Raw genomic sequence first — 15,987 nt, forward strand, 5'->3', positions numbered from 1 at the left:
TCTGTAGAATCTAGGTGAACGCAATCACCATGATTCCTCCCAAATAAAGCCCCTAAGATCACGGCGCACACCAGTCTGTCCAATTTAAGACTGCTCTTCCATGCTCGTAAATCGTGCTCTTAGCTACGCGCGAATCCCCGAGAAGGAACCATTTGTGAATGCCATAATCGGCCCGAAAAGGTCTTAAGTGGAGCTACGATGACATTTGCTCTTAACTTTTGTTTTAAGTCTGTTAGTGAATGAGACCCAATGTGTATTTGGCTGGGAATCCTGTATTGAAACCATGCGAGAATGAATGAAACTGAAATTTCTCTAGAGATGGAGAGATAACAGTGGGCATGAAATACTCATTCATGATTGTCCCATTATTGTCATTATCGTTATCCTTAGCAGCCCTAGCTTTAGTTTATTACAGCTAAACAATGCGGTCATGTAGATATTAAGGTTGTATTGTTGGCAGTGAGGTTGTAGATATTAGTACAGCAGTATTGCAGTACTGCCGAGAGTGGGTATAGAACCTGCTTCTGGAGGTGTTGTGGGTTTAACTCAACAAAACATCTATGAACAAGGTTCCTACATATGTCTATGGCACCCTAGTCTATGGCACAAGGCCTGATTACATCATAACCCGTGTATTGGTAAATGCCTCATTATAGTATAATAAATAAAGTACCAGGGATAAACTATGGGGCATCTTAGTGCCCACGGATGGTCTAGTGGTTGGAACTACTGCCTCTGGAGCCACGTGTACCGCTGCTGACCTGGGATGTAAATCTCACCAGATTGTCACCTTGTCTCCACTGTCCTCCTCCCAGCCTTCCTACTGTCTCAATAAAGAGCTTTCTCTCCCATGTCTCCCTCTCAGCCTTCCTACTGTCTCAATAAAGAACCTCCTGTCTTGTGTCTCCCCTACTTCTGTCTCCCTCTCAGCCTTCCTACTGTCTCAATAATTAACCTTCTTTCCTGTGTCTCCATTACTCTGGCTCCCTCTCAGACGTCCTACTGTCTCAATAAAGAGCTTTCTCTCCCATGTCTCCCTCTCAGATGTCCTGTCTCAATAATTAACCTTCTTTCCTGTGTCTCCCCTACTCTGTCTCCCTCTCAGACGTCCTACTGTCTCAATAAAGAGCCTTCTCTCCCATGTCTCCCTCTCAGACGTCCTACTGTCTCAATAAAGAGCTTTCTCTCCCATGTCTCCCTCTCAGATGTCCTGTCTCAATAATTAACCTTCTTTCCTGTGTCTCCCCTACTCTGGCTCCCTCTCAGACGTCCTACTGTCTCAATAAAGAGCCTTCTCTCCCATGTCTCCCTCTCAGCCTTCCTACTGTCTCAATAAAGAACCTCCTGTCTTGTGTCTCCCCTACTTCTGTCTCCCTCTCAGCCTTCCTACTGTCTCAATAATTAACCTTCTTTCCTGTGTCTCCATTACTCTGGCTCCCTCTCAGACGTCCTACTGTCTCAATAAAGAGCTTTCTCTCCCATGTCTCCCTCTCAGACGTCCTACTGTCTCAATAAAGAGCCTTCTCTCCCATGTCTCCCTCTCAGACGTCCTACTGTCTCAATAAAGAGATTTCTCTCCCATGTCTCCCTCTCAGACGTCCTACTGTCTCAATAAAGAGATTTCTCTCCCATGTCTCCCTCTCAGATGTCCTGTCTCAATAATGACCCTTCTCTCCTGTGTCTCCCCTACTCTGTCTCCCTCTCAGCCTTCCTACTGTCTCAATAAATAACCTTCTCTCCTGTGTCACTCTACTCTCCCCACTCTGCCTTCGTACTGTCTTAATAAATAACTTTCTCTCCTGTGTCTTCAGTGCTTAGTGTTGGGTACTGTACCTGTTTAGAGGCCGTCTCGATGCATTTGTCCCACTGGCCCCGCTCTGCATACATGTCAAGAGCTGCCATCACATCCACTCCAACCAGCTGCACACACATACAGTACAACATGTATCAACATATAATCAGTATACCTTTAATGTGGCAATATTTCAATCTTTGATAGATCTTCATACTTCAACTTTCATGTGTGTGTGTGTGTGTGTGTGTGTGTGTGTGTGTGTACAATGACCATGATATTTTCTTTGTTAGTCTACTTACAGAGTCTACTTTGCCTTGGTTTTTCAAGTGCTCTTTGTATTTGTGGTCTACATACTCTTCATATCTGCAGGGAATAACAGAAAGGCCAGGTGGGTTATACATGGAATAAAAGGAAAACATCACCCTCCATTAACTCTTTAATGGCCAAACCCGAGATAAGTCGGGTTAACTCGTCATCGTTTATTCTTTTATTCGATATTTGTATTCATTATTCATCCGGGGACCTTGGTGTTACCATAGGGAATGAGTCTGAGATCGCCAAAGTGCAATACCGGCCGCATCCAGCTAGATGGCGGTATCGAGCACCCTTTGAAACCTTATATCTTGGCCTGTGCAACAGTCAAATGTCACAGAGCTGATCAGGAACTTCCGGTTGACGGCACGCGAGTTCATGTCGCTGTGAGTGTCTCCTCACAAACCTCCAAAATGTGTTGAAATGAACGTAACTCAACTCGAAATATAAATATAAATCAAATCATGTTGTGCCAATGGATCTGAGATCAGGAGCGGTTACTCAGACAAATACGACAAAGAGCAAGACAAAGAAGCCGCCACGCGGGACAAACAAATCAGAACAAGAAATGGAAAAGCTCGAACAAAGTATCAAGATGATGTTGACAGACTTCAAAGAAGACATTTCCAAACAAATTGGAGATCTCCGATCCGAGTTTGGGAATTTTACGTCGGAGATTAAACAAATAAAAAAGGAAGTTAACGAAATCCACTCTGAATTAGGAGAGGCTGCAACTAACATTATAGAGGCCGAGCAAAGAATACATCAGCTTGAAGAGAGAGAGGCGACTACAAACGCGGCCCTGAAACACCTGCTACAAGAACAAAAAAAGACGATTGAAAAAGTAGAATACCTAGAAAATAAATCTCGGCAGAACAACGTACGGATTTACCAAGTAAAAGAAGGCGCAGAGGGGGACAATGCAGTGGATGCACTACTTTTGGAAAAGCTGCAGATCCCCTCGGATACACTGCATATTGTCGCACCGCACGCTCAGTAAGAAGCTGACACAGGTAAATGCAACCCCTCGATCCTTTGTGGTGCGTTTCCTACAGTGGAACACCCGGCAAAAAGTCCTACAAGCAGCCTGGTCTAAGAAAGAGATCAAAGTAGGAGACAATCGAATCTACTTCTCTCAGGATTTCTCAAGCAAGATTCAAAATGAAAGAAGCAGGTACGCCCCAATAAGAAAACAATTGAAAGAAAAAGGAGTGAAATCACACATCATATACCCAGCCAAACTTAAGGTGTTTGAAAATGGTGGAACAACTACAACGTATAACTCCCCAGAAGAGGCAGACACGCACTTAAGGGAGCGGGGAATTATCCCTACTACCGAGCCGAGACTAAATCAGGCCCCGGTGCGCAGCGCAGATGCCCAATCCACCGCGTTCCAGAGGACGCGCGACCAGAGGCACGGAGCAGACGGTGGCTCACACCTGAGAGACTAAGGTACTGTAAACGTGACGACCACATAATAGAATAGATCTACTGGAATCCAGTGACAATTCCCCACCATCGCCATATCCTCCCTTTCTTTTTTCATGATTATCCGGACAATATGGAATATTGAACTTTATAAGACAATTGCATTCCCCCCCCCCCCAGCCCTCTCTCTTGCGTCCATCTTCCCCGACTCCCATTAGAAGATGTGAACTCATGTGAGCTTACACATGGACAACAAACGAAAAATTATTGTGAAAGGATTTTCGTTTTGTTACTCTAAAATGATGTATTATTTAATTAATAGCCTATACCTTGTAGACCTTAATATGGCGCAAAGAGTGTTTATTTACTTTTATTTTTATTTTCCCCAATTATTAAATATTAAACTAAGAGCCAGAAGGATGAGAACAAGGTGAAGGCTTAAATGATCTATGGATGATAACAAATACAAGTGATATATTATTATTATTATTATTATTATTATTATTATGAAAAAAAGTCCTCATTATTCTCTATGAGTAGTGTGTGTAGGCATGTTTATGTATATATATATATATTATTTTTTTTAATCAGGAATCGGTGTATGTGGGCATGTATATATGTATGTGTATATGTGTGTGTATGTGTTTATATATGCATAGGTTTATGTGGGTATAATGTACATGCAGTATGTGTGTGTATATGTATGCATGAATGTATGTGTGTGGGTGTGGTGATGTGTGTAGCATTGTGTATGTATCATACGTGTGGTGTGTGCATGCATACCTGCATGCATGCGTGCAGGCAGGGGCGGTTCTGGCTCTTTGGGGGCCCTGTACAAAAAGTTGTATGGGGCCCCCCTGAACGTTAAGAGGATATATTTATACTATTATTTTTTTTTAAAACTTTGGCCATTCCGCTGGCTCTTCTTGCGTTTATCGCTTTTTTTTTTCTCTGGTCAAGAATGACCGATAGAAACAGGTTGAATGGGGGTAGAGATGGGGGGAAGACACTGAGAAAGTTACGGCTTTGTCCGGGAATCGAACTTGCTACCCCATATCCGTGACGAGCACGGTTGTCCCCGGTGCCGAAATAGCGCTCGAGGTACGCGGTGAGCTACTGGAGCTCCCTTATACTATTATTATTGTTTTTCTTTCCCTCTTCTTTTCTTGAGCATATAGGTACTTTCACTCAACGCACAAGAGTGCTTGGCTACCAAGAGAGACTTGCCATTTTAACAAAAAAAAATAGAGGCTAAAATGGCAGTTTAGGGACACTATACATGCACATAATAGTGATTTGTGTGTGTGTGTGTGTGTGTGTGTGTGTGTGTGTGTGTGTGTGTGTGTGTGTGTGTGTGTGTGTGTGTGTGTGTGTGTGTGTGTGTGTGTGTTTATGTAGTTTTGTGTATATGTATGCATGCCGGTATATACTACGACTATTATTATAATCTATGCTTTGAAAGGTATTGGAGATCTATGCGAGTTATACAAATTATCTATAGAGATTAGAGAGACATGTTTGGAGGGGAGGGTGCTGTTAATTGTTGTATGCGTGTGTATGCATATGTAGTATCGTGTATATGTATGCATACCTGCATATACTATGACTATTATTATAATCTATTCTTTGAATGGTATTAGTATTAGATATATACGTGAGTTACACAAATTAGCTATAGAGAAATTATTGGAGGGACTGTGCACCCGCATGCCGTCTACCATGCAGATATGGGAAACCTTTTGTCCCATAACCATAGCCACACTCACCATCTGGTGGCAGGGGTTACTTAATGATAACCCCTCTTTCCACATAACCATAATAATGTGGAATATCTCCTGTAACCGGTTAGAGGTTGCAGGAATTGGAAGTTCACTGTTGGGTGTTATGTTTGTGTTTTATGTTTGTGTTCTTGTAGGGGGAATAGGGGATTATATGTGTTCGTATGTGTTTTCTATATGTTGGTTATTATGCTCAAGCTCGGCTCACAACAGGACCTCAATTGGATATATATCTATTATGAATCAATACTTTAGACGAATTACACACAAGAATACTGCAACATGTTTAGATTATGGCTAGTTTGAATATACTGATTTGGAATACTGGGGGACTAAACATACCACATAAACGCAAAAGCGTGCTTACATTGATGAAAAGCAAACAGGTTGATGTGGCTCTTTTAAGTGAAACGCACCTTTTATTGAATGACAATGTAAAGTTGGCGGATAAAATATATCAAAACATAAGCTACTCATCTTTTGGAACTAGATCTCGTGGTGTAGCTATAGTCATGAAACGAAATCTGAATATTAAATTATTGGACGTATGGTCTGATACAGCCGGCCGAATAACCATTGCTAAAATAGACTACAGTAACAGGAAAATCGCTTTGGTAGCAGCTTATGCCCCTAATCTGTACGACGCTAACTTCTACGATACACTCACTAGAGCAATGCTTGATCTCCCTGAGTATTCATTTATAACTGGAGCGGATTTTAATGCCATATGGGAGCCCTCGATGGATAAATCTAACCCCACCAGTTCCAATGAACAGAAACAGACCTCTGATGCATTACAGGCATGGGCCAAGGATACAAGCGTAAATGATCTGTGGCGATTACTCAACCCTACGGCCCATGAGTACTCTTTTTTCTCAGGTAGACACAAGACATTTTCCAGAATAGATTATGTTTTTGCATCACCTAGACTATTTGATAGCTTTGACGTGGAAATGGGACCTAGTGCACTATCAGATCATAGCTATTTACTCCTAAAGGGCTCATTTAGTAGATTGACATCCCGTGCCCCAAGATGGCGTTTTAACTCAATACTGCTGAAAAACACTGAATTCATTTCACAATTCAAAGATGAACTAAATAAATTCCTGCAGGTTATTGCGGCGTCGGTACTAGACCCCAGAATGTTATGGATGTCGGTAAAGGGTTTTATCAAGGGAAACACTACGGTCTTTGCCTCCAACCTCCGCAAGAAACGACATTCCAAATTGGTAGAGCTGGAAGCGCATCACTCGTCATTGTTCTCCGCTTTACAACGCAACTACTCGTTTCAATTGGAGTCTTGAATTAAAGTGTTAAAAAAAGAGATTAACTCCATCTTAAAACAACATTCTGAATTTCAAATACGCAGTACAAGACAGCATTATTATTTTCATGGTTCTAAACCGAGTCACCTACTGGCTATGAGGATACGATCCAATGCACAATTTTCTGATATCCCTGCTATTAATGACCAACAAGGACTTGTTACAGACCCCAAAAAAATCAACGAGACTTTTAGAGCGTTTTACTCCAACCTATACAAATCAGAAGTGGATTTTGATCATAATAAAATGGATACATTTCTGGATCAAATTAACTTACCTAAACTTTCAGAGGAAGATGCTAAACAGTTAGATGCACCTATTACACTAGAGGAACTTAGGGAGGCTATCAGGGTTTCCGTTAGAAAAAATTGTTGTCGGTCTCCGTGACCTGCAAGATTTCAATCTACCGGACAAATGAGATTAATTCCGGTCATAGTTTAGAATAAAGAATGTCATCCTCAAGGCATGTAGATTTATAATATTATTACTTAAAACTAGGCTACTTTTGCGTATACAGTCATTAATTAATATATTCCAAATAAAATAAGTCCCTCGATACTCCGTGCTGCTGCTGACTTGAACTAAAATAGACCGCGTATGTGGGCAGTCGGTCAACAGCAGTCTGTTATAATCACATTTTTATGAGCTAACGAATTCCGTTATATTGGACATTTGTATTAATTATATCAAGCGAAGAACTGAGAAAGCAGAGAGGCGGCAACATTATCGTGGTTTGCGTGACGACTCTCTCCACCTCGCAACAACTTATTTGCAAAGAGTATGGCGCTGCAGAGAAGCTCATTCAGCTGTTATTGGCTCTTTTCTGGGAACCGCACAACAGCGCCCCCCACCCAACATTGGCTGAAAATGGCCGAATTGGAGTACTGATGGAATACTGCATTGTGCCGTTGCCTCTCTGGCTCTGCAGCTTCACATGCACTCGCACACCCAGCACTAAGCTCTCGCTGACAACGTCGTTGTCATTATTAGAAGCAACGAGGAAACAAATGTAATGATAGTTTCGTTCATCGCATAGGCTATTTAATTTTAGCCTATTTTAATACAATTCAAATAATCAAATTGTGCTTAGACTCAGGGAATTATTTTCACCGGACATTAAGACCGGAGATATTAAATAAGTCGGACTTCAACAGATTTTGCCGGTCAAAAACCGGTAATTACCGGCTAACGGAAACGCTGGAGGCTATATCTGAATTGCAAAGTGGTAAGGCTCCTGGATGGGATGGTATCCCACCAGAACTGTACCTCACATGTTGGGATGTAATTGGACCCCTATTACTTGATATGATTTTATACTCAATTAAAGAGGGGAACTTCCCCAGGGACGTCAATATGGCACTCATATCTGTCTCCTTAAAAAGGACAAAGACCCCAACGAATGCGGTAGCTATAGACCCTTAAGCCTCCTCGGAACGGATCTAAAGCTGTATGCTAAGGTACTAGCCATCAGACTTCAAAAGCATACAACATCTTTGGTTCATCCTGATCAGACAGGCTTCATAAGAGGCCGTCTGATCACGGATAATATTAGACGGATACTGCATGTGATAGACGCCAGTAAGGATACCGTACCTCCTATAGCTGTATTATCCTTGGATGCGATGAAGGCCTTTGATAGATTAGAACAGTGGCGGCCCGTACATTCTTCGCCATTGGGGGCGCTATACCAAACATTTTGCAAACATGTACCATGCATTATTTAATATTTAACTATCACCATTGCCATCAATCAATATGATCACAGTCAGTCAAATGCAGCCACGCTTCCAATATGCCCTACACAATCAGAGAGAGAGTGAGAAAGAGAGAGAGAGAGAGAGAGAGAGAGAGAGAGAGAGAGAGAGAGAGAGAGAGAGAGAGAGCGAGAGCGAGAGCGAGAGCGAGAGCGAGAGCGAGAGCGAGAGCGAGAGAGAGAGAGCGAGAGAGAGCGAGAGAAAGAGAGAGAGAGAGAGAGAGAGAGATCGCAACTATACCTTGTTAAGTTGAAACGCACAGTGGTCCAGCAGGCAGAAGGGCTTGATAAAGTATATCCACTCCACTGTCCAGACTGTGTTGATGTCCATTGTCCATGCATGTCCAGTTGTCCACACTGCATCCATATATAGCTTGTTGTTAACCAACAAGTACTGTGAAGAGCTGTGTCTTTGCCCATTTCCTCGTCAAACAGCCTGCAAACTACCTGGCGTTCTATCGCCCTGCTCTAAGACAAACTCTAACCATAACCAACTTTGAAAGAGTGCCTAAGCTTAACCGTCGAAAGAACTTGCCGTCACACTCTAAGACAAATAGCTGCATCACAACAACACAGTCTACCAACCTAGAAACCAACCTAGAAACCTAGAAACTGGCGTTGGCCAATCAGAGAGAGCGTCTCCGCGAAATGCGGCTACTGAAAAAAATGCGGCTACGGAAAAAATTATAGCCGCTGCTGCTTAGACCACTTCAAATCGCGCCCGACTTCCATCATAAACATCATATTTCAACGCACAGCGCGTTACGCACTGATTGGCTGCGACGGATACAGCGATGAAACAGTGACGCGCACTCAGAGCGCTATTGCATCTAGCCCGGGCCGAGAAATACGGCTAGGAGAAATGCGGCAGGAGAAATGCGACAGGAGTGAGTCACTTCCTGTTCAGGAAAACAAGTATTTTTTATTTGATATATTAACGTTATATTGTGCATTGGAAACACAAACATACTTAAAATGAGTAAATATTATTCATTTTAAACATGTTTATATTATTTATAGGGCTATAAAACAAAAAACAAAAAAATTATTTTTCTTGTTCTTCTCTCATTTAACCAGGGGGGGCGGCGCCCGAGCGCCCCTAGTGGCGAGCCGCCACTGGATTAGAATGGTCTTATTTATGGGCAGTACTTGGAAGGATGGGGTTAGGAGATGGATTCATTAATATGACCAAAGTACTATACAAAGATCCTTCTGCCATGATTATAACAGGTAAATTCACCTCCCCACACTTCCCTGTATCGCGTTCGTCCAGACAGGGTTGTCCTCTTAGTCCCGGACTATTTGCTCTATCCCTAGAGCCGTTGGCTCTATATAAAACAATCCCAATCCATAGAGCCGATCTCAATTAGGGGCACAAAGCATCATATTAGTTTATATGCGGACAATGTAATATTGTTCATACAGAACCCTACCACCTCAATGCCTCATCTGCTCAAACTAATTGTAACTGTGGCCATTATATGGTTTCATCATTTATATGTTATTTCAGTTTGTAAGTGTAATATTTGAGAATGTATTTATGTTTCATTTCTTATTTTCTTTATTATTTAATTTGCTACAATTTATAATATATTCATTTTGACGTCTGGTCATATATGGTGTCCCGTTAGGCTGCTGCCGGTATATACTACGACTATTATTATAATCTATGCTTTGAAAGGTATTGGAGATCTATGCGAGTTATACAAATTATCTATAGAGATTAGAGAGACATGTCTGGAGGGGAGGGTGCTGTTAATTGTTGTATGCGTGTGTATGCATATGTAGTATCGTGTATATGTATGCATACCTGCATATACTATGACTATTATTATAATCTATTCTTTGAATGGTATTAGTATTAGATATATACGTGAGTTACACAAATTAGCTATAGAGAAATTATTGGAGGGACTGTGCACCCGCATGCCGTCTACCATGCAGATATGGGAAACCTTTTGTCCCATAACCATAGCCACACTCACCATCTGGTGGCAGGGGTTACTTAATGATAACCCCTCTTTCCACATAACCATAATAATGTGGAATATCTCCTGTAACCGGTTAGAGGTTGCAGGAATTGGAAGTTCACTGTTGGGTGTTATGTTTGTGTTTTATGTTTGTGTTCTTGTAGGGGGAATAGGGGATTATATGTGTTCGTATGTGTTTTCTATATGTTGGTTATTATGCTCAAGCTCGGCTCACAACAGGACCTCAATTGGATATATATCTATTATGAATCAATACTTTAGACGAATTACACACAAGAATACTGCAACATGTTTAGATTATGGCTAGTTTGAATATACTGATTTGGAATACTGGGGGACTAAACATACCACATAAACGCAAAAGCGTGCTTACATTGATGAAAAGCAAACAGGTTGATGTGGCTCTTTTAAGTGAAACGCACCTTTTATTGAATGACAATGTAAAGTTGGCGGATAAAATATATCAAAACATAAGCTACTCATCTTTTGGAACTAGATCTCGTGGTGTAGCTATAGTCATGAAACGAAATCTGAATATTAAATTATTGGACGTATGGTCTGATACAGCCGGCCGAATAACCATTGCTAAAATAGACTACAGTAACAGGAAAATCGCTTTGGTAGCAGCTTATGCCCCTAATCTGTACGACGCTAACTTCTACGATACACTCACTAGAGCAATGCTTGATCTCCCTGAGTATTCATTTATAACTGGAGCGGATTTTAATGCCATATGGGAGCCCTCGATGGATAAATCTAACCCCACCAGTTCCAATGAACAGAAACAGACCTCTGATGCATTACAGGCATGGGCCAAGGATACAAGCGTAAATGATCTGTGGCGATTACTCAACCCTACGGCCCATGAGTACTCTTTTTTCTCAGGTAGACACAAGACATTTTCCAGAATAGATTATGTTTTTGCATCACCTAGACTATTTGATAGCTTTGACGTGGAAATGGGACCTAGTGCACTATCAGATCATAGCTATTTACTCCTAAAGGGCTCATTTAGTAGATTGACATCCCGTGCCCCAAGATGGCGTTTTAACTCAATACTGCTGAAAAACACTGAATTCATTTCACAATTCAAAGATGAACTAAATAAATTCCTGCAGGTTATTGCGGCGTCGGTACTAGACCCCAGAATGTTATGGATGTCGGTAAAGGGTTTTATCAAGGGAAACACTACGGTCTTTGCCTCCAACCTCCGCAAGAAACGACATTCCAAATTGGTAGAGCTGGAAGCGCATCACTCGTCATTGTTCTCCGCTTTACAACGCAACTACTCGTTTCAATTGGAGTCTTGAATTAAAGTGTTAAAAAAAGAGATTAACTCCATCTTAAAACAACATTCTGAATTTCAAATACGCAGTACAAGACAGCATTATTATTTTCATGGTTCTAAACCGAGTCACCTACTGGCTATGAGGATACGATCCAATGCACAATTTTCTGATATCCCTGCTATTAATGACCAACAAGGACTTGTTACAGACCCCAAAAAAATCAACGAGACTTTTAGAGCGTTTTACTCCAACCTATACAAATCAGAAGTGGATTTTGATCATAATAAAATGGATACATTTCTGGATCAAATTAACTTACCTAAACTTTCAGAGGAAGATGCTAAACAGTTAGATGCACCTATTACACTAGAGGAACTTAGGGAGGCTATATCTGAATTGCAAAGTGGTAAGGCTCCTGGATGGGATGGTATCCCACCAGAACTGTACCTCACATGTTGGGATGTAATTGGACCCCTATTACTTGATATGATTTTATACTCAATTAAAGAGGGGAACTTCCCCAGGGACGTCAATATGGCACTCATATCTGTCTCCTTAAAAAGGACAAAGACCCCAACGAATGCGGTAGCTATAGACCCTTAAGCCTCCTCGGAACGGATCTAAAGCTGTATGCTAAGGTACTAGCCATCAGACTTCAAAAGCATACAACATCTTTGGTTCATCCTGATCAGACAGGCTTCATAAGAGGCCGTCTGATCACGGATAATATTAGACGGATACTGCATGTGATAGACGCCAGTAAGGATACCGTACCTCCTATAGCTGTATTATCCTTGGATGCGATGAAGGCCTTTGATAGATTAGAACAGTGGCGGCCCGTACATTCTTCGCCATTGGGGGCGCTATACCAAACATTTTGCAAACATGTACCATGCATTATTTAATATTTAACTATCACCATTGCCATCAATCAATATGATCACAGTCAGTCAAATGCAGCCACGCTTCCAATATGCCCTACACAATCAGAGAGAGAGTGAGAAAGAGAGAGAGAGAGAGAGAGAGAGAGAGAGAGAGAGAGAGCGAGAGCGAGAGCGAGAGCGAGAGCGAGAGCGAGAGCGAGAGCGAGAGCGAGAGCGAGAGAGAGAGAGCGAGAGAGAGCGAGAGAAAGAGAGAGAGAGAGAGAGAGAGAGATCGCAACTATACCTTGTTAAGTTGAAACGCACAGTGGTCCAGCAGGCAGAAGGGCTTGATAAAGTATATCCACTCCACTGTCCAGACTGTGTTGATGTCCATTGTCCATGCATGTCCAGTTGTCCACACTGCATCCATATATAGCTTGTTGTTAACCAACAAGTACTGTGAAGAGCTGTGTCTTTGCCCATTTCCTCGTCAAACAGCCTGCAAACTACCTGGCGTTCTATCGCCCTGCTCTAAGACAAACTCTAACCATAACCAACTTTGAAAGAGTGCCTAAGCTTAACCGTCGAAAGAACTTGCCGTCACACTCTAAGACAAATAGCTGCATCACAACAACACAGTCTACCAACCTAGAAACCAACCTAGAAACCTAGAAACTGGCGTTGGCCAATCAGAGAGAGCGTCTCCGCGAAATGCGGCTACTGAAAAAAATGCGGCTACGGAAAAAATTATAGCCGCTGCTGCTTAGACCACTTCAAATCGCGCCCGACTTCCATCATAAACATCATATTTCAACGCACAGCGCGTTACGCACTGATTGGCTGCGACGGATACAGCGATGAAACAGTGACGCGCACTCAGAGCGCTATTGCATCTAGCCCGGGCCGAGAAATACGGCTAGGAGAAATGCGGCAGGAGAAATGCGACAGGAGTGAGTCACTTCCTGTTCAGGAAAACAAGTATTTTTTATTTGATATATTAACGTTATATTGTGCATTGGAAACACAAACATACTTAAAATGAGTAAATATTATTCATTTTAAACATGTTTATATTATTTATAGGGCTATAAAACAAAAAACAAAAAAATTATTTTTCTTGTTCTTCTCTCATTTAACCAGGGGGGGCGGCGCCCGAGCGCCCCTAGTGGCGAGCCGCCACTGGATTAGAATGGTCTTATTTATGGGCAGTACTTGGAAGGATGGGGTTAGGAGATGGATTCATTAATATGACCAAAGTACTATACAAAGATCCTTCTGCCATGATTATAACAGGTAAATTCACCTCCCCACACTTCCCTGTATCGCGTTCGTCCAGACAGGGTTGTCCTCTTAGTCCCGGACTATTTGCTCTATCCCTAGAGCCGTTGGCTCTATATAAAACAATCCCAATCCATAGAGCCGATCTCAATTAGGGGCACAAAGCATCATATTAGTTTATATGCGGACAATGTAATATTGTTCATACAGAACCCTACCACCTCAATGCCTCATCTGCTCAAACTAATTGTAACTGTGGCCATTATATGGTTTCATCATTTATATGTTATTTCAGTTTGTAAGTGTAATATTTGAGAATGTATTTATGTTTCATTTCTTATTTTCTTTATTATTTAATTTGCTACAATTTATAATATATTCATTTTGACGTCTGGTCATATATGGTGTCCCGTTAGGCTGCTGTCGCGTTTTTACCTTTGGGACTGATTAAGACACCTGCGAGCAAGCGGCAGGGATGGTCGGAGACGAGTTGTACAGGCTCTCCTAATTCTAAGAGTGTACCACTATGTGTACCACTATCAAGACTGTTACCAAGAACAGAAGAATAAGACCCCTTTTTATGTAGCATGCAGCCAACGAGGTATTTAATGTTTGTTTGTATTTTGCTTTGCTGACGTGTTGTTTTCATACCGTGTATATTATTGTTTGTGTTGACCTGACGCGACTTATGTTTCTGTTTAAGTTTTCACGGTGGATTGGAGGTGGATTGGAGGACCAAGCCTTTAATAAACCCGTTGAAAGGAAACCACTTGTGTCTGCAGTGCTTGGAAGGAGTTACACTAATAGATGATTTTGGTAATCTATCTGGATTTAAGATAAACTGGCCAAAATCGGCATTCCTTCCACTTAATGTCACTGCGAAGGCTACCTCCTTCCCAGAAAATATACTAATGGTAGAACACTTTAGATGTCTTGGAGTTGAAATATTCCCCACTATATGCCAAACGGTGAAGTATAATTATACCGGAATCCTAGATAGAATCACAAATGATTTCGACAGATGGTCAAAACTAAAAAACTCAGTACAGGCCCGAGCGTCAATAGTTAAGATGGATGTCTTACCAAGAATCAACTTCTTCAGTTCAATGTTGCCGTTACCCCCCCCTGTTGGTTACTGGATAAAATTACACTCCGTCGCATATACATTTATTTGGAACAACAAACCTCCACGAATAAAAAGATCCACAGCACATAGAAATAAAGCCGACGGTGGTTTAGCATTTCCAGACTTCTACTACTATTTTAAAGCGTTCTCTTTAAGACCACTGATCACCTGGTTTGACTCTCAAGCAGCTGTATTAGAGGAGAATATAGTGGCACCACATGGACTACAGGATATAGTGTACACCAACTTATCAATTAAGCAATGCAACTTGAAATTTTGCCCGCTTATTACACATGTGATCCGGATATGGCGTGACACACAGAAAAAATTTACTAACCAATATAAATGGCATAGTCATTCTCCCATATTTAATAACAATTTACTCCTTATTGGTAAACAACCTATCAGATTTACCAAATGGGAAAAGAAGGGCATACATACATTAGGGGATATTTTCAACAAACAGGGTTTCTGTAGCTATCGAGATATACATAACAAATTTAACCTCACCTGCTCTACTTATTATTTCTATCTACAATTAAGAGCTGCTTTGAAGGCTCATGGAGTTCCTTTAAAGAGTCCACTTGAGCACCACAGATATCACAAATTCTTTTATGAAAAGGAGACATCGAGAGGCTTCGTCTCTGACTTTTATCGTCACTTACTTACGTCTTCGTATGAAGTCCTTCCCCTAGACCCAGTTTGGAGGAAGGATATACCAGACTTGGAAGTGGATTTTGATTGGGATGAAGTCTGGGCAAACGTTCGGCTGTCGTCACGCAACCCGGATCATCAACAGATTAATCTTAATTTTATTCATAGGACTTACTTGACTCCTAGACGATTGTACCTTATGGGGCTTAAACAGGACTCTCGATGCTCATTGTGTTTAAAGGGTGAGATCGGTACATTTATGCATATGTATTGGGAATGTCCCCCTGTTAAGATATTCTGGGAAGAAGTAACCACACAATTATCAGAACTTTTGTTTCTGACCATACCTGTACTGCCTTCGGTATTGTTGCTGAATGATGTCTCTCAGTTATCAC

General features: G+C 41.5%; 1 protein-coding gene across 1 annotated transcript in view; it reads right to left on the reverse strand.

Moving 5' to 3' along the window:
- The window catches only part of LOC311227382 (intraflagellar transport protein 172 homolog), an 80,934-nt gene that overhangs the window by 12,024 nt on the left and 52,923 nt on the right, over positions 1 to 15,987 (reverse strand). The window contains exons 38-39 of the mRNA XM_084312998.1: positions 2,095 to 2,158; positions 1,834 to 1,920 (exon numbers count right to left, since the gene is read on the reverse strand). Of these exons, the coding sequence (XP_084169124.1) occupies positions 1,834 to 1,920; positions 2,095 to 2,158 (151 nt within the window). The remainder of the gene's footprint in view (positions 1 to 1,833; positions 1,921 to 2,094; positions 2,159 to 15,987) is intronic.

This window comes from Notolepis coatsorum (genome assembly GCF_963971535.1).
Source record: "Notolepis coatsorum genome assembly, chromosome: 1".
Lineage (NCBI taxonomy): Eukaryota > Metazoa > Chordata > Actinopteri > Aulopiformes > Paralepididae > Notolepis > Notolepis coatsorum.